Raw genomic sequence first — 19945 nt, forward strand, 5'->3', positions numbered from 1 at the left:
GCATTTATGGGATGAATGGGTGCACAAATTGCATGTATTTTAGACCTACCCCAAATTAATTCCAGTCAAAGTTAACAACATTAACCAAGTTTTAAAATCTAAACATGTGTTTGAGTGTAAAAAAGTAGCATAATTATATTCTCCACTGCCCCCTCCCTCTCCCCGGTATGGTGTTGGTGAGCTTATCGTAGGATTTTGAATGGGTTCGACCAAGACTAAAGAGATGTAATTTTGGAATGGTTTTCATAAGATTTCCTGTGGAAATTCAGTAAAAAAAAACCTATAATTTGTACAAATGTCAGGTGGCTCACTTTTTATGGAGGTTTAATTTCCAAGATGTAAAATCCTAAAGAGAATTTGCCACATCTAAAGATAGCCAGTGGGGGAGCGAGTATTAAAAAGAACTACTGCTTCACATGTTTATATCCCTTAGTTGTCCATTGTACACCAACGGTCCCTCGGATATACATGTCCTGCAAGCACCCATTATCCATTGGGCCTTTACACCATAGTGTCAATTGGACCAAAGATGTTGAACTATTCAATCTCTGGCACCAATTGTAGGATCGTAAGGGTCAGGTTCTCCCCCACTAATAAATTGCCCCATGCCCTTCCACAACGGATGAGACTATTCAACAAAAAACAAGTGAAACATGAGGAGGCAAGGCTCCGTAACATCCATGTCTTTGTATGTTTTTTTGTGAGCAAGAAGAAAATCACACCTGCAAGCTTATATACATGTCACATGCACTCGAGTATGATGACTATTCTACCTAGGCCAAGTAGAAGAAAGTGATGACAAAAACAAACAAATTGGCTAGACGGTGATTGGCCTGGAACATATAGGAGAGGCGGACGCTAGCTGATTAATATCCATGGTGAGCGTGAAAGGATGACTCATGAACCAAGCATGTGGATGTAGGCACAAGGAGGCGATTGCGTTGAAAATTAACCTCCGGGATGGCTTGACAAAGCCACTAGCGTTGTTGAAAGTTCCTCCACCACAAATCCATATAGCCTAATTGTCCCAGAGAGAAATATGTAGATAAAGGCCAGAGAGAAAGGGATTTAGTTGGTTCTATTACCATCAAGATGGCTGATATACATAGATTGAGAACAATTATATTGCTGGTTGTTGCCTGGTTACAAGGAGCAAATATTTCATGAGGAACACTACTACAAAAGTGATGTACTGCACGAAGCTGACGACAAAAACAAATAAACAAACCGAAGATATAGGAATACTATGATGAATGCAACTATAAAAAGATGCAAAAGAAAAAAAACACATCAAGCTTTTCTACACTACAGTAGTACTCCCTACCACTCAAATTTTGCTTGCTATGGTCGTATACAGGGCATAAATATTTCCAAAAAATATTCCAAAAGCATTTGTGGGGCTGGTGGTGAAGCTTAATGGAATCTTCATGTACACCATGGTGGTGTATTTGGAAGGTGGTTCCAGGAGGAATCTTCAGCAATAGGAGCTAGCAGTGTGTTCATCCCTATGATCTTTAATGTTGACCATGATGCGACATGCGAGTAGGGATGTCAACAGGAATCCCCTGTTGGGGGATGGGTCCCCATCCCTGTCCCTGCAGAGAAGAAAATTCCCCAACCCCATCCCTGTCCCTGTCCCTGCCAAAAGTCATGTTGGATGTTTTCTCCCCATCTCCATCCCGTCCCCGTACCTAAAAAACATGAGTACATATGTTTTATCACATAATTTTATATATTCAACACAAATCAATAATCAAAATATAAGTTTTAGTAAAAGAGTAGAGTGCACGAGTAGGGCTAGGGTTACGGGATAGACATATATACTATGACCTTGATAGGTAGATTGAGAATGTGTGTAATTAGAGCGGGGATGTGAGGAATAGGGACAGGGATGGAGAAGCATCCCCGTCCCCAGCAAACCCGACGTGGCTATATTCTCTACCATTTGGTTCCCCATGGGGAAGAAATGAACCTCATCTACCTCCCTTCATTGGAGAATTCCCATGGGGATTCAGGGATCAGGGGCCCATTGACGTCTCTACATGCGAGCAACATAATTTTCTTCTTTTTGGCCATATGTTTATCTTACTAATTGACTTATGCTTTGTGGCAGTGCCTTTGTGCTTGGCTAATTCTTCAAACTTACCTAATTCACCTCTAATGGATACCAGAGCTTCATGTTTTCCTTTCAAATATAATAAATGATATTGTTTGCAGTTTTGGTTTTTTGATCATACATCTACAAATCTTTATGATGGGGTCATTTTAGTTTGTCTATAACGTGGAAAATGATCCTACATAAGTTATTTATGTATATAGTTTTTTATTAAAAGTAAGGGCACATTCTAAATAGATTATTGGAATATGGATGGATTATTTGTGCCATGTTTTCAAAAGTATAATTTCAAAACATAAATGTATGTTAACATTGCTTAGGAAACTTTTTTATCAACCATTTTAGCATTAGAGTGGCTAATCCACGAATGCACATATGAATTATCCATTCCCTTTTTACGCACCTAAACACGCTTTGGGATTCTTTTAGGCGAGCATGTAGGCTGGACCGCTGGATAAGTGGAGATGTCCATGTTCAATTCGGTGGCAAAATATTCCACTCATTATCATGAACTTTTGAAGAAAACATATGAAAGATTCTACTCTAAATCACTCGAATGCTACACTCTAAATCATAAACTTCTGACTAGAGAACAAAGACTCATAATTGCAAAGATATAAGACCAGGAAGGTGCATATAACTAAACCTCCGGGTCTACCTAAGAGAAGGAAAAAGAGGTGACCACTAATGTGGTAGACTCCTAGGTAGTACATGTGGCAGAGCCAGAGGTGTTGATGAGGAGTAGAGGTTGGAGCAAGATAGTTATGAGAAGCCAAGGAGGAGGTAAAAGGATAGAGGAACGAGAGGAGGAGAACAATGAAAAGTGGAATGTCTCTCTCTATTGCTTAGGACGTGGAATAGATAAGAGAAGATGATCGATAGAGATGAGAAATGAGAAGAGATGAATCTATCTTGATCTAATGGATAAGGTAATTGTGTGTGAAGGATGTCATAGCAAATGAGCGTGTATTAGACTCACCCCGCTAGCATTTCCCATTCTTATATGTTATCATTATTTAATCGTTTTCTATAGAAGGCTAGCTTTTTGGCCTATAAATAAACAACTCCAATAGCATTTTTCATTTTTATTTGTTATAACTATTTAATTGTTTCCTGTAGAAGGCTAGTTTTGTGGCCTATAAATAAGAGGAAATCTAAAAAAATGCTATTGACAAACATCTAATTCCAAAAAGTATCATTGATGAGTCCGAGTTATAAGAAATACCATCGTACAAATGCATTTGTCTGGGAAATATCATCGTCGTTAGGGTTCCGTCCACTTCTACCGCATTAAATACACTATTTATACTATAGCATTTAACGAGACGGAACCCTAACGGCGATGACATTTCTTACATAAATTCGTTTATATGATGATATTTTGTAGAACTCATCTTCGTCGATAGCATTTCTTAGAGTTAAGTGTTTATCATTGGTATTTGTTAGGTTTTCATTATTTAATTTTTCATTCCGATTGGTTATCATTATTTAATTTTTCATTCCGATAGGTTAGCATTATTTACTCGTTTTCTCTGTAAGGCTAGGTTTGAGGCCTATAATAAGCAGTCTAGCTACGGCTCTTCTACAAACCAATTGGCGGTACAGTTGCTCGTGCAGACACAAATACGTGTTACGGTTATATACCTCCTTGTAGCTGCAGCACAGACCTTGTAGATACATGGCGACGGGCATGAAGGCTGCAGTGAAGCAACCGGAGGATGTCAATGGCAGTGGCGGCGACGACGTCCCCTTCGACCCCTCCATGTGGAGGGACTACTTCATCACATACACCGCTCCCCTCTCACAGGCAAGAACGGAGGAGTGGATGAGGGCGCGGGCAGAGACGCTCACCGGGGAGGTGCGCCGCACGATGTTGGACGTCGCCGGCGATGCCAACGACGACTCGTCGGCGGCGGCGATGTTGGTGGACACGCTCGAACGCCTCGGCTTGGACGGCCACTTCCGCCAGGAGATCGGCGCGGCGATGGGGCGTCTCTGTCGCGAGGTGGCCTCCGACAGAGACGACCTGCACACTGTTGCCCTTCGGTTTCGTCTGCTCAGGCAGCATGGGCTACGGGTGTCTGCTGGTAATGCAAACACACTTGTTACTCTTTCTCCTTTCAATTAATCACAAATAATAGTCAATTTCAGAACTTGCAAGGCCAAGGTTATACACTAATTTCAGTAACATTGTAACGACAAATTGATACACTAATTTCATATCTACTTCAAGATCAAGTTCACAAATTGCCAGAATAATTTTAATTAACTATTTTTTTATATTATCTAATATTAACACAAAATTTAAACTCTGTGAAGCTCAATTTTATGAAAGCTACTTTATACAAATATGTTTGGTATCCAATATGACTATCTATCTTCTTATAATAAATGAAAGTCTATATATCAAATGAATAAAACAACTGCGTGATTTTCAAATAATATGTAATTTGAAGCCTAAATTTTAATGAGTTTAAAAACAAATTACATTGTGTCTTCTTTACATGAAAGATATTTAAATTAAATATTAAGTGATGATATAATACCTAGCAAATATATCTGTCTTTAAGGTAGTAATATTAATAATTTTGTTGTTTCTAATCACGCTCACACCGTCATTTGTGTTGTATGCTATGTAATAATTTTGTATACTTATTTGAAAGTAAAGGTTAGAGTTAATTCTATATATTATCTAAAAAATATACCAGATTAGCCGGTTCCTTCTGAAAATGAATTTTTTTTGAAAAACCGACCGAACACTGCCAATTGATTTCGTTAAGAAGGCCGGAGTAAAGACCTTAGATAGGTACAAAAAAAAACTCATGACTGGAGGTCATAATTAACTAATAGATTAGGCAGCAGATCGTAGACCCAACTCACAGCACATGAGCTGCACCACAACTCTACAACACCAACCAAAGACGAAGGCGGAACCCAAAGCGAGGTGATGTGGTTTAATTTGGATGCAAGCGACATCGAGGCTCTGATTTGATGATACCCATGTCATCGTTGCTGAGTTTGTCGCCATGCGACACAACAGCTCCGACTACACGACTATCATGTCATCAATGTCAAGAAGTAACCAAAACAAACCAAACCAATATCAGCATCACAACTTGGACCTCGGTCCAAACTACCAAGCACCAGAACCTAGACCTAGTAAGCACCGGCACCCTTGGAAGAAAACTGCAATGTGTTATCGTTGCCAAGCCTGGCTGCACCCCCAACAGCAAGATAGCTCCGACTCCACCTAACAGCAACCAAACTCGAGAGCTGATCATTCACTAAGGGATAGGGAGGGGCTTGGGTAGCAAGAGCCTCGCCGAACAACCGAGGCTACCCGAATGACGCAAGGGAGGCAGGAGACTGACACTGCACACAGGTAACTTTCTTCTAAAATGGTGCCCCCAAGGAGGACGCAACGTGAATACCGCCACCGCTCATCCAAAAAGAACAAGGTTTTCACCTGAAGAAGAGAGTGGTGGACGGACGCTAAAACGACGCCTCCAAGGAAGGTAACGGCACCTAAGGCGTTGTCGTCTTCAGGTCAGTTAAGGCTAACCATGGCTTTCGCCAGTGAGTTCCACCCAGCCCTAAACCATTACCCGCACACACTCAGTCATTGCCAGCCACTCACGATGTCCCAGTACCCCGCATCCACGCGCCATCACCGTCAAAGCCGGCGAAAGGCGGCCACAGCCCCCTGCCGCTGGGCGACATCCTAGATCTGGGCCGGCTTCCTCCCCGGTCGCCCCCGGCCAACGTCGTCGTCAGATTTTCCACCGAAGCGGATCTACACAGCCTCCGGTGGCGTTGGCCGTGCTCCTCCAGGCAGCACCGCAGTCCTAGTCTCCTTCGCCACACGTCACCGTTACGTCGTCTCCGGGCCCTGCCAGGCGCGGCCGCATGCCCCGCCGGCCCCCTCCGCCGTGAGCCGCTGGCCGCTGCCACGAGCCACCGCGTGCCACCATGAGGCCACGCGCCATTGGGACCCGCCGCCTGTCGTCGCGAGGCCGCGCGCCGCCGCCCGCCGCGAGCCTCCGCGAGCCTCCGCGCGTCACTGGCGCCAGTCGCTGCCGTCCACTGTGAGCCTCCCGCCGGTCGGCGCCACCATTCGCTACTACTGACCTACGCTGCACGCCCTCCACCACGGACGCTCTGGTTCCCCCTGCCGGGCGCCTGTGGAGGAGGTAGAGAGCCTCGCCGCCGCCGTCATTGCGGTCGGCCGGCTTGCCGACGGCCACTCGGGTAGTGGCGAGGGGGGAGAGGATGGGAGGGGCGGCGGCAGGGAGGATTTGGTTGTCCCTGCCGCCCTAGGGTTCGGGTGGCAGGGGTAACGGGCAAAAGCAAAACCGAGACGACGGTGGCCTGATGAGTAAAGGAGTGAATCTGAAAATGAACTTTGTTAAAGGCCTTTGAACTAGTTAAAAAGCGCACAAAATTTAAGAAGAAAAACAAATTAGCATTACACATGAAAGATGAACTCACACACCCCATGTCCACAGATGTGTTCGACAAGTTCAGAGAGGGGTCAGGTGATTTCAGCCCAAGCCTACGTAATGACTCGAGGGGCTTGCTGAGCCTGTACAACGCTGCTCACACTGCAACACCTAACGAGGCCAGCCTAAACTATGCCATCGCCTTTGCCAGGCGTCACCTCGAGGCCATGAAAGATGAGCTTACACCACCAATGGCGAAGCAAGTCTCTCGCGCCCTTGACATCCCTCTCCCAAGGTTCCCAAGGAGACATGAGACCATGAATTATCTTGCTGAATATGAGAAGGAAGACGAACACAACAGCATGTTGCTTGAGCTCGCGAGGCTGGACTTCGATCTTGCTAGGTCTCTCCACCTCAAGGAGCTCAAGACCCTTTCCATGTGAGCATGATATATAGTAGTTCAGTTTCGTGCTTCAGCTCCATTTTTGTCACTTTGTTCGCCATTGTTGAGGTGTAGTCTGCGCTTCACTGGTAATATATATCTCGTAGGTGGTGGAGAGAACTCTACGACAGCGTGAAGCTGAGCTATGCTCGAGATCGTCTAGTGGAGTCGTACTTATGGATCTGCGGTGTGTTCCACGAGGAGGACTACTCTCGTGCCAGGATCATGTTTGCAAAGTTTTTTGGATTACTGTCACTGATGGATGATACGTACGATGTCCATGCCACCCTGGATGAGTGTTTTAAGCTCAATGAAGCTATACAGAGGTCACACTAATGGCTTGCTGTGATCTCACATTAATATTTATTAGTCCGTGACCTAATGATCCACCTCACATACTAATTGATCTTCCTGCAGATGGGATGAGAGTGCGGTTTCTATTCTACCAAAATACTTGCGCGTGTTTTACATCAAGCTGCTGAACAACTTTAACGAGTTGGAGGATAGCCTGGAACCACACGAGAAGTACCGCATATCTTACACCAGAAATGCAGTAAGTAAAAGTCGCATTTGAGACATGTATTGCTAACACATGTACAATTTGGTGCGCTATAAGGTTAGTCTCAATACATATTTTATGGGGTGTCATGCACATTAAATAGGGTGTCACATCAGTAAAATTGCTGACTTGCTTGGGTCATTAATTAAATGAGGAAGTTTCATGAGATGAGAGAAGAGTTTCATCCCGATGAAACTCATCTGGCTCAGTTACCTAGTTTACCGTCTTGGTAACTATGCCATGAGATGAGACTGGGCTATATGTAGTGCAATTAATCCTAAGAAAAATATGCAGAATTAATCTCATGTAGTGGGCTTAATTTGTCATTTCATGTCCATATGTACAGTTCAAGCTGTCGTCTGAATATTACCTCCGTGAGGCCAAATGGTCGAACGAAAACTACGCACCGAGCTTCGCTGAGCAGCTAGAGGTGTCATCCATGTCGAGCTACCCGTTGCTGGCCCCAGCAATGCTGATGGGCGTCGGCGACGACGGCGTGGCAACGGCGGAGGCGTTCGAGTGGGCGGCCGCCGTCCCCGACATGATCAGCGCTAGCGGCGAGGTGGCCCGCTTCCTCAACGACATCGCCTCCCACGTGGTGAGGAAGAGCAAGAAGGACGTGCCTAGCACGGTGGAGTGCTACATGGCGGAGCACGGCATGGACGGGGAGGCGGCCGTCGCGGCGGTGGCCGCGCTGGCGGAGCGCGCGTGGAGGACGATCAACCGGGCGTTCCTGGAGATGGACCCCTCGCTGCTGCCGGCGGCGCGGCTGATCGTGAACCTGACCAAGATGCTGGAGGTGATATACCTCGGCGGCGGCGATGTCTACACCTTTGGTGACGGCCTCAAGGGCCTCATCAGCAGCCTCTTCCTCAAACCCGCCATTGTCTATACACAATGATATATACTAGAGCAATTTTACCATCCTTAAAAAAACCATACTAGCAGGTACCACTGTTTTCTTGGTATTTAGATTCGTAGTATATGTGCTGTCCAGTCGTGTACTATGTGGCTATATTTTGGGACAGTGGAATAATTTATATGATGTTGTTAGTCCAAGCGTGCATGGCATGCGTGTAGTTGTGGAACTGGAAAAATTGGAGCGTGGGATGGCACGTTCTAAATCTCATGCTCTTGTAAGTTGGTAGATGCAGTATATAAGTAGCAGTAAGTAACCTGCATCTTGTATGTTTTTCACTTTAGTTCCCAAGAAAGAAAACCCCTAAAAACTGTCGCAAAATGTCTCTTTCTTTCGTTCTTCGGTTCTTCCCTGGTTTGCCGGATGAGCTACAGTGTTGGGTGCCATTTGGTTCCTGCCAACAGGCGAATCATCTCAACCAATGTATCTCGAATTGTTGGTAAAAACCACTATTAGAGATGATCCTGAGTACATTAAATCTCTTGAGAGCTAATTAAACCACTATCAGGTTTTGGATGATTAATGATAATGCTATTAAAGCTCTTGTGAGCTAATTAAATTGTGATGCAGAGAGAAAAGCGCTTGAAGTCTAAGGTGGTTTGCAGGATCAAATGATTAAACACCTTAAAAACTCATGTTGATGGTGAATAAAACCATTTTTATGTTTGAGTCATATGTATAATGTATTAAGAGGGGTTGTAAACACCTCTCATGCATCCCTTCATGAACTCAAGATCAGAAAATGGGTCATTAGTGTCAGGTTTCGAGAGGGTCTTGGTCGAATAGTCCGGTCAGGCTGGCCGGACAGTCTGGCTCAGCAACTTTCTCAATGGCTGCATGATGTATGGCATCATCTATAGAAATCCACCTACCCCTGGCCATTGGTTGGCCACTTACTTTGAACTAGAGCTTATCTAGGGTTGTTTTAGGATTTATTTGATCTCCCTAATTAGTTACATGATCATCTAGTGTGATTCTAGTGACGATCTAGAGTTTATGGTTGAACTTTTAGTTGATGAGTTCTTGAGTGATCTTCGAGAGTTCATGCATGCATACGGTATGACGCTTGGAGCTTATTTCAATTGGAGATTCTTCTCCTAGACGGTTAGGCGTCATTTGGCAGCATCCAACTCATTGTGGATTGACCGGGAAGTTTGTTAATGCTTCACCTTGCCTCCGGATGGAAAAGAGGAACGTCTATTCACCCTCATCTAGGTGACAACTTAGGGACTTCAATATGTTCTAAGATAATATTGAGTTTGATTTTTGCTAACATAACGCTGACATGGCTAGTTTGACTCGACAATTGTCTCATGTGGTACTGATGTAGCATTAGAAGCAAAAATTAAAAATTAAAAAAAGATATTTAGGGGCATATGTCAGTCACAAAAAATATAAAAAAATCATAGCGCCTACATGTCAGTGGGTCCCACCCCTCCACCTTACCATTTCGCGCGAAAGTAAAGATGGTGAAGGGAGAGAAATGAGGGAAATGATGAGGCGAAGGGTGGGACCAATAATTTTATCTTTTCGTTTGACTGACATATGAGTCTCGCATATTTTATTTTAGTTCTTAATGTTTAAATTTTGCTTCTAATGTCAACTCTAACACCATGTCAGCAAAAATCGGACTCAATACTGCTTACAGACTTCATTTGCACCGGTATAAACAGTGTTACAGATGCATACGGTTAGAGATAACATAGTCTAATAAAAACTCTAGAGATAAAGATAAAATTCTAGAAAAATACGATAGAATATTTATCTTGTACTCGAAGTTTCTATCTCCTATGTACGCTATAAATAGACCCGTGAGGACTAATGCAATATACAACAGATCATAGATTTCTCTCACATCCAATATTTTCCACAAACAGACGAGGGATGTATCAATACGTGGTTTTGCCGATGAGGGATGTAAATCGGACTCGCCCAATAGCTGAGGCGGCAAATGACCGCATACTCCTGTGTTGGGCCCAAATTGGGCCATATATTGGGCTTTGAAGAATCAGCCATTGGAGCGGAGGAGGGGATAAGCGAGGTTGAAGGGAGGAGCAATCCCGGCGGAGGAGACGACGAGGATGCTGCTGCTGCTGCGAGCCGCCGGGGCATCGCCGGCGGCGTCAATGATGGCCGCAGCCGCCGGCGGCGTCAGGAGTAGACCCACCCGCCTGAACTCCATCGTTGGTCTCTCCTCGTCTGCGGGTGGGAGGAGGAAGAAGGGCGGGCGGCGGGGCGAGGCCAAGCCCCAACTCCCGCCCCCGCCGCCGCCGCGGCCCCAGCTGCGGAACGGCGAGACCCCGGGCAGCAAGAACTCGAAGCCAGACGCGAGGACGACGGGTCGCCCTGCGGAGGAGGCGGCATCTCAAGGGCCGCAGAGGCAGGTGGGTGAGAGGAGGAAGAAGCCGCCGCAGCAGCAGCAGGAGAAGCCGAAGCGCGTGGTGAAGTGGAAGTGCGCGGCAGGGTGCGGCGCGTGCTGCAAGCTGGACAAGGGCCCCGACTTCCCCGCCCCCGAGGAGATCTTCGCCGAGCACCCCGAAGACCTCAAGGTACTCCAAAGACGCAAAATTTTTGGTTAATTTCATATCACCACCACCATTTTGTACTGTAAACTATGCAAACAATTGAAGAACGCTTGAATGAGTGATGCAAGCAACCAATGTTGATCAATTCATGATGATGATGCTTCATGTCAGCTGTACAAGAGTATGATCGGCACCGATGGATGGTGCACCAACTACGATAAGTCCACACGCACCTGCAACATCTATGAAGGTAGTCACAAACTCAGGGGATTCCTCTACTACCCTTTTGTGGAACATTTCGCATGACTCGGTTCCGGTTGGTCTGTCGCGATTGTAGAGCGGCCTATCTTCTGCAGGGTGGAACCAAAGGTTTTCGAGGAGTACTTTGGTGTTCCAAGCAGACCCAGCACGTTCGACAGGGAAGCTTGCAGGTTTGCTATTCTTTCATGTTTCATGTATCTGCAGATTAGCTCATCAGGATGGTGATTTGGTTTGCATTTTTCTTGTTTGCAGTGCTTGTGTGGATACCATCAAGATGGTGTATGGTGATGATTCTGCGGAGCTAACTAACTTTAAACGTGTCATAAGGGAAGAAAGTAAGAAGCATGAAGCTATTATGAATCAGAATAAATTGTTGGATACATAGCTCCTGGTAAGAACTTGCAATAGTTTGTGCATTTGTAAGACCAATCCTGCCATGGCCGATGAACAGCACTATTATCTGAACTCAAAACATTGCCAGTCTAATTCACCCTGTCCGTCTGAAATGTTGTCAGTCTTTCACTGAGACATAAAATAATTAACCCTAAATAATTAGTAACTTGTAATCAGATAGCACTTAAAGACTAAAGTGAGTATTGCTAAGCATTCATCATAGAATTGTGGGTATCTTCTGATCAGAAAGCTCCATTACAACAAGGAGTTCAGCTCCTTGTTAGATGAAAGAATAAGATTGAAATTACATTTTTTTACTGATTTGCTGGTGAGGCTACTTTCTTTAGGTTCTTACATTTCGGCATAAGTTGTTCTATAGGTTATTTTGATTGGTTGATATTAGAATTTTCGTTAATGGCTGTAAAAAATAGTAAACCAAACAGGTTGTGCATTGCATGCATAAAAGAACACTAGTTGAATCCCCATGCTTTACTATGGATAAAGAAAATATATTACAATGTTGCTTAAACAAATAATAGTATATCCATTCAGATTGGATTGTTTTTCTTAATATTAAGAGGTTCAAGGTGTAATTTGCAAAATATATAGGGAGTTGGTTGTGTGGCAGATTCACTTACTGCCACCACTATCTTATTTTAAATTAAAATTTTAAGAGTATAGATGAGTCAATGAATTGGTTTGTGTTTTCTATGATTATTAATCCTGACTCCTGAGGCATCTCAACCGGTTTTCTGATTTCCCAAACTTTTCCTCTTTTCTTTAATTCCTTCCTTTATTTCTTCCTTTCTTGGGCAGGGGTCAGGGGCTTTAATCTTTATTGACTTAAGGGAAGTGTTGCCTATTCTGAAGCAACTGAAAAATCTAGTACTCTGTTTACCCATTTAGATTGTAGTTTGGTAAATCCTGTTATCCAATAACAAACCTTCTATCTTTCATTTGCATGTTGTTTTTCTTAAATATATAGATCCAATATCTACTGTTATTTTGAACATGGTGGTACGATGATAGCTCAACTGCCATACACTAACTTGTGTGAAAACGGCTCCACCAAATGCAATTACCATAGTGCCCTACAATGCCAAACATTACAGTGATCACTGATCAGATCTCGTACCATGTTAAGCCCTTACATGACATGCTTGCTGATATATATAGGTTTCTGTTTCAGGTAAAACCAATGCTTTATTGTAAAGGTCCACATATTTATGGTTACTGGTAGCATCACAACACCAGTGCCTCAAATGGTTAAACACGGAATACAGTGTGTGGTATTCAGCGGAGTTTACCTGAGATGTTGCCACCGCAGTTCGGAGGAAGTGCATTTACACTTTCAAGCTAAGAAGGCTTGTCTGATATGCTCAAGTTTGCATTTACACTTTCAAGCTAAGAGTGCTGTCTGATATGCTCATGTTTAGAAGCCTATGGGTGAGGGTTGGCGGTGTTTTTCTTTCTTTGTTGACGATTGTTTGCTGAAGCATATGACTGTAGTTAGTTTGTTGTGAAAGCCTTCATCTGACTCAGATTTGATTCTGAATTACCAAATCCGAATCTAATCTCACTAACGATTTGATTCTGTGCGAGGCAGCACGTATTCTCCTTTTGTATTCCTCATATGAAACATTGCTGTTGGAGAATGGAGATACAGATGGATGTTTACACTCGTACTATGCTCCCCCGTTAGTATTGTTCTAGTTGAAAGATCAAAAGGCTCCCTTACGCACTAGCAAGCATAAAAGGATGGTTCGTGCTCTGCCTCTATTCTGATAAAAGCTCATATCTCAAGCTTAAGTGCATAACATGCACTGAAAAGCAGATAAAATAAAGGAAAAGCCAACAGAAAACAGAAGTGGGTTGAACTGTTGGTACATAATATCGAGAGGCACTGATGCACTACAGAAACGACGTAGGGTTCTGCATAAACACACGAGTTTACAAGTGGCAAGATCATATCTTTAGGCTTTACAAATAATTCGAGAGGATAGCGACGATTACTAAATAGGATTTACAAATAGTTCGAGAGGATAGCGACCGTTACTAAATAGGATTTAGTAAGCTCAATGTCTTTATTTTTTGCCAAATCACTAAGCTCAATGTCTTGATCTGTCATGTCAGCGACTCTTGGATCTCTTCGAGTGTCTTCCCTTTTGTTTCAGGCACTAACCTTGCCACGAACAACACAGTAACCAAGCTCGCGGCAGAGAACAGGAAGAAGGTGCCTGCGCACACAAAGGAAAACATCCCCACAATCAGCTCATAACGGCAAGTGGAGATGAACAGAACGCTCATCTCTTATGTAGCTAAGTTCGACTGCTTTGTTATATACTGGTGATGTATGCTGTAAGGGCTGAAAATGCTTACCTGCAGAGTTCCAATCCATGAGGAAGTTGAATGAGTAGGAAATTGCGAAGGAACCAATCCAGCTGACCAGGGTTACCAAGCTGCCGGCTATTGCTTTTATTTCAATTGAGAATATCTGCAGAAATAAATAAAGGGTCAGGAACATGAGTACCTAATGGGCCTCCAAGAATTCGGGAGCATAATACATACAAAATTAACGTCCTCATGTTCCTTTTCCTACCTCAGACATGATAACCCAAGGAACAGGTCCCATTCCAACTGAGTATGCAGCATAATACACCTATTGTAGGAAGCAAAGAGCATAACATTTCAAAAATTCAAAGATGTAATTATCATGTCATATAAATTTTATAGGATTGATCCCAATCAGCATAGTTTCAAGAAACTTATTTGAGAACTGGCTGATGGTTGTGAAATAATGATTTTACATCAGAAGTACTGAATTACACAAAACTGTAGGAATGGGTCTGTAACTTCCTTACCAATATGCCATAAAGAGCCAGTGTTGGGACCAGGTGTGTGTACAGTCCTTGTAACTGTAAGACAATGAAAAGAGTAATCAAATTTCATTTTGAGTGAAGTGTACCAGCGGTCTCTAAATTTGTATGCATGTGTCATCTAGGTCCCTGAACTCTCAAAATATATTTTTGGGTCCCTGAACTTGTCCGGGAGTGTCATATAGATCCAAACGGGCTCCGACCCGCTCCATCCGCCGACGTGGCATGACACGGTGGCACCTACGAAAAGGGAGAGAAAAGAATAAGGAGGAGAGAGAAAAACTGACATGTGAGACCCACATGGCACCACCAACACGTAGGCGCCACCGTGGCATGCCACGTCAGCGGATGGAGCGGGTCGGAGCCTGTTTGGATCTATATGGCATTCCCGGACAAGTTCAGGGATCTAAAAATGTATTTTGAGGGTTCAGAGACCTAGATGACACATGCATACAAGCTTAGGGATCGATGGTGCACTTCACTCTTTCATTTTAGGTTAACGACAGCAGAATATCTGCTGGAATATATTAGAAGGGGAAAAGGAGTTACAAAAAAAAGATGTTATGTACAAGGGAGCGAAAGAGAGAAGGGAAAAGGGCAGCTAGATTAATCAAATTGGAAGAGAAAAAAAAAACTCTGCTAGCCATGTTAACCCAACATGGATAGATTCATTAACCTTCACAACATTGCAAATTAGAAAAATAATGACTTTTATCGAACTCTTCGGCTTTGTTTGTTTGGTCAGTTTCATTTTCTAATGGTGCCTGAAAGGCTGAACTCTGAAGTAATGATGCCCTGCCACTGTTTCTCCACCACTAAATATAAACTCTGCACAGGATTGAATACTGAAAGTAACCAACTCCAATAAACAAGAGCACGCTTACCTTGAAGTAGAATGATAGTCCAGTCAGAAAGCAGCCAAGAAATGTTCCAGATGCAGAGACCTAAGTAACAGAAGAATCTCACAATACAGTAATGGTGATCTATTTTGTTTTGAGCGTTCACCACAGGTTTTGGATTGTTCGTACCAATAGAAGTGCTCTTCTTCCACTCCTATCCATCAGAAGGGCTCCAAAGAAGGTGATTGGAATCTGAAACAATAACATTTATAGGGAGAATGTTAGTCTTATAGCCATTTACTTCAATGGACAGAAATGACTTATTGTTGACCTGAAAAATTCCAATCAAGGTGGTCCCAAGCTTTCCAGAAAACCCTGAAGTTTGGGAAAGAACAAATTATAGAAAGTTCCTCTAATCACAGGAAAGAGTCAGAATAATTATTAGGCATCTGAATACCTGCAGACGAAAAGATATAGCTTGTATAAAATCCCAAGGCATTTATTCCTCCCAGCTGCTGGAAGACCATCAGTCCAACACCCACCTAAGCATCATAGTTTGATGATTATGTTAATTCTGAAAGACAACATTATACATTTCACATCATCAAAGTTCAGATCTTCTTTTAGAGTAATGTGCAAGGACTTTTAACTGTGGAAACTTCTTACAATGACTGCATACATATTTTTGCTCTGAAACAAATCTTGAACCCTGGCCTTAGGTAAGCTACGAAGTGATTCAATATATTCCTGCATAGAACATTTGTTATAAATATATTCTCTGCAAATTATTTTTATTACAAAGGATCAATTTCGGAAAGGAGCTAACTCTAATATCAGTAGCCTCTTCAGATATGTCAGCATTCTCCCCTCTAAGCTTTTGCAATGAAGCTTGAAATTCTTTCACTCTCCCTGTATTGGCCTGTCATGTTATTAAACAATGAACTTCAATTGGAGAAGTGCATTGTGATAATTTATGTCAGTGTTTAATTCTTCACCAACTATGCTACGTTTCAAATTGGACTATTAATATATTTGTAAGTCAACCTAAGTCATGACCTGTTCTCCTTTTGCATATTCTTCTAAGAAAATATTTTAATAGGAAGGTACACTGGTCTACAGCAACTACAAGATTGCAGCATTTGGAATTTGTGTATCCTGTAAAACAAACGGAAGGAGAAATTCCATCTGTCTACTTGCCTGAGTGGCTGTCAGATGGAATCCATGGACAGGAAATAGTGTTTTCTTCCTACAAGTTCAAAACTAAGACTAATAGTCAGTTAGTTATAAAAATTTAACTTGGTACAATTAATGTTTTCTAACATCCATATTACAAGCTATACCTACAGGTACTATCTTACCAGCCACCTAGGAGACTCTGGAATGAAGAGAAGCCCAACAAGGAGGAACGCACAAGGCACTAAGCCTGGATAAAAATACTGCATTAGTTTCCTTTAGCGCATATCTTGAGATACATAGTGCATGCATCTTACCTACTAGAACCAAAGACCGCCATGAAAGAAGTGCCCCAATAATGTAAGCAGCTGAACATCCTGAGCAAATGAACAACTGCATGTACAGAAGGGCCAATACTAACTTTTAAGAACTATTAAATAAACATAAATAGGTTATCCAGCTCCAGTTTTCTAACCTGATTTGAAGATGCAAGGCCTCCTCGAAGATCCTTCGGTGCTATTTCAGATATGAACACAGGCACCTGTGTCATTCCATGGTAATGTTGGTGCACTGTAAGTATGTAATGCTAATATGCTATGTTGATCAAGACACAAGATACGTTGCTACATAAGATGTATATGTGAGCAAAACTGATACTGTCTAGAATTGTATTACTCAGCCAAAAGGATATATACGGATTATGAGATTAGACCCTACAAAAAGAGAAACTCTAACACTTACATGGTACTACACAAGTATTGACACATTACACTAGTACAATGAACTCTACCTTTTAAAGTATGAATAGTCAGATGTGGATTGAGAAATTAGAGATGCCCACCACATAGGAAAGAACTCCGGTACAATACCCGAGCAAGATTCTTCCAAGATAGAGCATTGTAGCACCCTACATATCATTCGAGGCAAAAATTTCAAGCTCTTAAAACCACAAATGAGAGCTAGAGAAGAGAAATAGTTCACAGAGGAACATACCTTGGCAAAATATATGGTAAACCAACCAACAATGCCAATGATTGCTGCCAACCGCATTGTCTGCGGCAAATGCAACAGAATACATATCAACGGGAACAACTTAAGCAAGTTATCAAATTACCATCAATTCAGGTACCTCACCACTTTGCGCCCAAGAGTGTCTGCAAGGCGACCGCTAGTCAGAGCGCCCATCATTGCTCCAATTGTCAACACAGACCCAAATACGCCGTACTACAAGGTTATCATGAGTTGAAATGATTTAACTCTGGAAATAACGGAGACCACCGAGAATTATCAAACAAATTAACCTGAACTTAGATGCGTATCCAAACGCTCTCAATTGGTAATGCAAAAGGATTAGGTAAAGGACATTTTTGCAATGCTGAGACTCACGGGACAAAGATCAGTGCTACGACCTTGGATCACGAAAGTGAAAAATAACATGTTCATGCTCAAGCAAAAGAGGGATGATTTCGTGGCCGACCAACCTCGGAATTGGAGAGCCCAAAATCGTTCACAATCCCAGATTGTGCTGGCGCCGAATATCCCACCTGCATTTGTACACTCCATCAAAGCACACGCATACGAATGAAGTTAAGCAAGTAACTGCGCTGCACGGCTTGTGCTTCTCGCGATCTAGCAAACTTCCAACGCGGGAGCAAGCGACACGGAGAGGATAGGAGAGCGGGGATGCCTACGCAGGTGCCGAACACGAAGGACCCGCACACGGCCACCGCGGTGGAGAGGAAAACCATCCACAGGGAGCCCCCCTCCGCCTCCGCCTCCGCCTGTCCCTGGGCCGCCGCCGTGGCACTGGCACCGGCACCCCGAGCAGCGGCCATTCGCGGCGCGCGCGCGCAGGGCCCAGCATCACGGCGCCGCGGCCGTGCCGCGGGCGCGGGCGCGGCACACCGCCCCCGGCGCGCGCCGCGGCGGCGGTAGAAAGCGAGGGGGGAGGTGTGGGAGTAGTAGGCGGCGACGGAGCGGCCGACGAGCGGCGAGAGAGGAAAGGCGGCAGCCATCGCCGGAGCGGAGTGATCGAGCCCCCTGGTTCACATGTTTGTTTGTTTTTTTCTCGGTGCCTAATCTGCTTGCATTTTATGGTCTTTCTTCGGTTGGCAAGGGGACCCACCTGTGTGCGCCGCCAAGCCTCAGCATTTTACAAGAATTAAATAAACTATAATATTTTCCATCCTTTCCGGCATAATACTTAGGCATGTTTACTTTAAAAAAACATCACATCCAATCTTCAGACACTTAAACAAAGCATTAAATATACATAGACATTAAAACTAATTATAAATTGAGTGAAGGGCACCAGCGGTCCCTAAACTTGTGTGCATGTGTCATCTAGGTCCCCGAACTCTCAAAATGCATTTTTAGGTCCTCGAACTTGTCCGGGGGTGTCATATAGGTCCAAACGGGCTCCGACTCACTCTATCCGCTGCCGTAGCATGCCACGATGGCGCCTACGTATTGGTGGAGCCATGTGGGTCCCACATGTCAGTATCTCTCTCCTCCTTATTTTTTCTCTCCCTTCTCGTAGACGCTACCGTGGCATGCCATGTTAGTGGATGGAGAGGATCAGAGCTCGTTTGGACCTATATGACACCTCCGGATAAGTTCGAGGACCTAAAAATGCATTTTGAGAGTTCAATGACCTAGATGATACATGCACACAAGTTTAGAGAACGCTGGTGCACTTTACCTTATAAATTTATAGAGGAAATCATGAGACGAATTTTGAGTCTAATTAGTGTATGATTAGCCATAAGTGCTACAGTAACCAATATATGTTAATGATAGATTAATTAGACTCAACAGATTCGTCTTAGGGTTTCCAGCGAAATCTAAAATTTATTTTGTAATTAGACTACGTTTAATACTTCAAATGTATAACCGTACGCGTCGACGTGAACTCTCTTCCAAAGATTTTCCCTAACTGAAGGGCATTTATATAGATTTATATGAATGCTACAATATATATATATGTATATATAATATGAATTAATAGATAAATTTAGCCAAAATACCGATAAAAGATGACGTGGTAAGTTAGGTCTCGTGGAGAAATGGTTTCTATAATATTTTTAATCTAATGAGAAAGTGGTATTATTAAATTAAAATATAAATTATTTGCAATGAGCGAACAATGTCGAGCAAGTTTTTTTATTACGTGGAGATATAGAAATACAGTGTTTTACATTGTAAATACCCTAACTAGCAGCTAGGATGAACAAAACATTAGTTGGAAAAAATTGCTCGTGGCATATTTTGTTGCTATTTTTTTCTAAAAAAATGAAACCAAAACTGTATTTTTCTTTTTTGCTGAAAATGAAATCCAAGGAAAAAACGGTTATCGATAACTATACAATACTGTTGGAACATCAAAAGGTATTGGAAAAGGAAT

General features: G+C 43.1%; 3 protein-coding genes across 3 annotated transcripts; 2 read left to right on the plus strand and 1 right to left on the minus strand.

Annotated features, from left to right (window-relative positions):
* Positions 1-3696: 3696 nt before the first annotated feature.
* On the plus strand, positions 3697-8796 carry LOC102708323 (eudesmanediol synthase-like). Its single transcript, XM_040522018.1, has 5 exons — positions 3697-4203; positions 6622-6994; positions 7105-7323; positions 7415-7550; positions 7903-8796. The coding sequence occupies exons 1-5, from the start codon at positions 3795-3797 to the stop codon at positions 8455-8457; spliced, it is 1692 nt and encodes a 563-aa protein (XP_040377952.1). The 5' UTR covers positions 3697-3794; the 3' UTR covers positions 8458-8796.
* Positions 8797-10503: 1707 nt separating this feature from the next.
* Positions 10504-13331, plus strand: LOC102708605. Its single transcript, XM_006651341.3, has 5 exons — positions 10504-11024; positions 11172-11250; positions 11338-11431; positions 11514-11652; positions 12844-13331. Exons 1-4 carry the CDS (start codon positions 10557-10559, stop codon positions 11644-11646), a joined length of 774 nt encoding a protein of 257 aa, XP_006651404.1. The 5' UTR covers positions 10504-10556; the 3' UTR covers positions 11647-11652; positions 12844-13331.
* Positions 13332-13491: 160 nt separating this feature from the next.
* Positions 13492-18377, minus strand: LOC102708883 (sugar transporter ERD6-like 16). Its single transcript, XM_006651342.3, has 18 exons — positions 18234-18377; positions 18024-18086; positions 17677-17766; positions 17536-17595; positions 17384-17449; positions 17018-17083; positions 16860-16935; positions 16728-16792; positions 16196-16288; positions 16036-16116; positions 15827-15911; positions 15701-15744; positions 15559-15621; positions 15415-15474; positions 14516-14569; positions 14254-14313; positions 14034-14148; positions 13492-13891 (listed from the first exon to the last, which is right to left on the minus strand). Exons 1-18 carry the CDS (start codon positions 18375-18377, stop codon positions 13779-13781), a joined length of 1398 nt encoding a protein of 465 aa, XP_006651405.3. The 3' UTR covers positions 13492-13778.
* Between the last annotated feature and the right edge of the window lie 1568 nt (positions 18378-19945).

The sequence above is a fragment of the Oryza brachyantha genome, chromosome 3 (assembly GCF_000231095.2).
Source record: "Oryza brachyantha chromosome 3, ObraRS2, whole genome shotgun sequence".
Classification (NCBI taxonomy): Eukaryota; Viridiplantae; Streptophyta; class Magnoliopsida; order Poales; family Poaceae; genus Oryza; species Oryza brachyantha.

Coding starts and splice junctions, on each gene's coding strand:
- LOC102708323 (XM_040522018.1), top strand. CDS start 3,795: ATGGCGACGGGCATGAAGGCTGCAGTGAAGCAACCGGAGGATGTCAAT. Junction 4,204..6,621: donor TGGGCTACGGGTGTCTGCTG/GTAATGCAAACA, acceptor CCATGTCCACAG/ATGTGTTCGACAAGTTCAGA. Junction 7,551..7,902: donor TATCTTACACCAGAAATGCA/GTAAGTAAAAGT, acceptor CCATATGTACAG/TTCAAGCTGTCGTCTGAATA.
- LOC102708605 (XM_006651341.3), top strand. CDS start 10,557: ATGCTGCTGCTGCTGCGAGCCGCCGGGGCATCGCCGGCGGCGTCAATG. Junction 11,251..11,337: donor CACCTGCAACATCTATGAAG/GTAGTCACAAAC, acceptor TCGCGATTGTAG/AGCGGCCTATCTTCTGCAGG. Junction 11,432..11,513: donor TTCGACAGGGAAGCTTGCAG/GTTTGCTATTCT, acceptor TCTTGTTTGCAG/TGCTTGTGTGGATACCATCA.
- LOC102708883 (XM_006651342.3), bottom strand. CDS start 18,377: ATGGCCGCTGCTCGGGGTGCCGGTGCCAGTGCCACGGCGGCGGCCCAG. Junction 18,087..18,233: donor CCTTCGTGTTCGGCACCTGC/GTAGGCATCCCC, acceptor GTACAAATGCAG/GTGGGATATTCGGCGCCAGC. Junction 15,475..15,558: donor GAAGAAGAGCACTTCTATTG/GTACGAACAATC, acceptor TCTGTTACTTAG/GTCTCTGCATCTGGAACATT.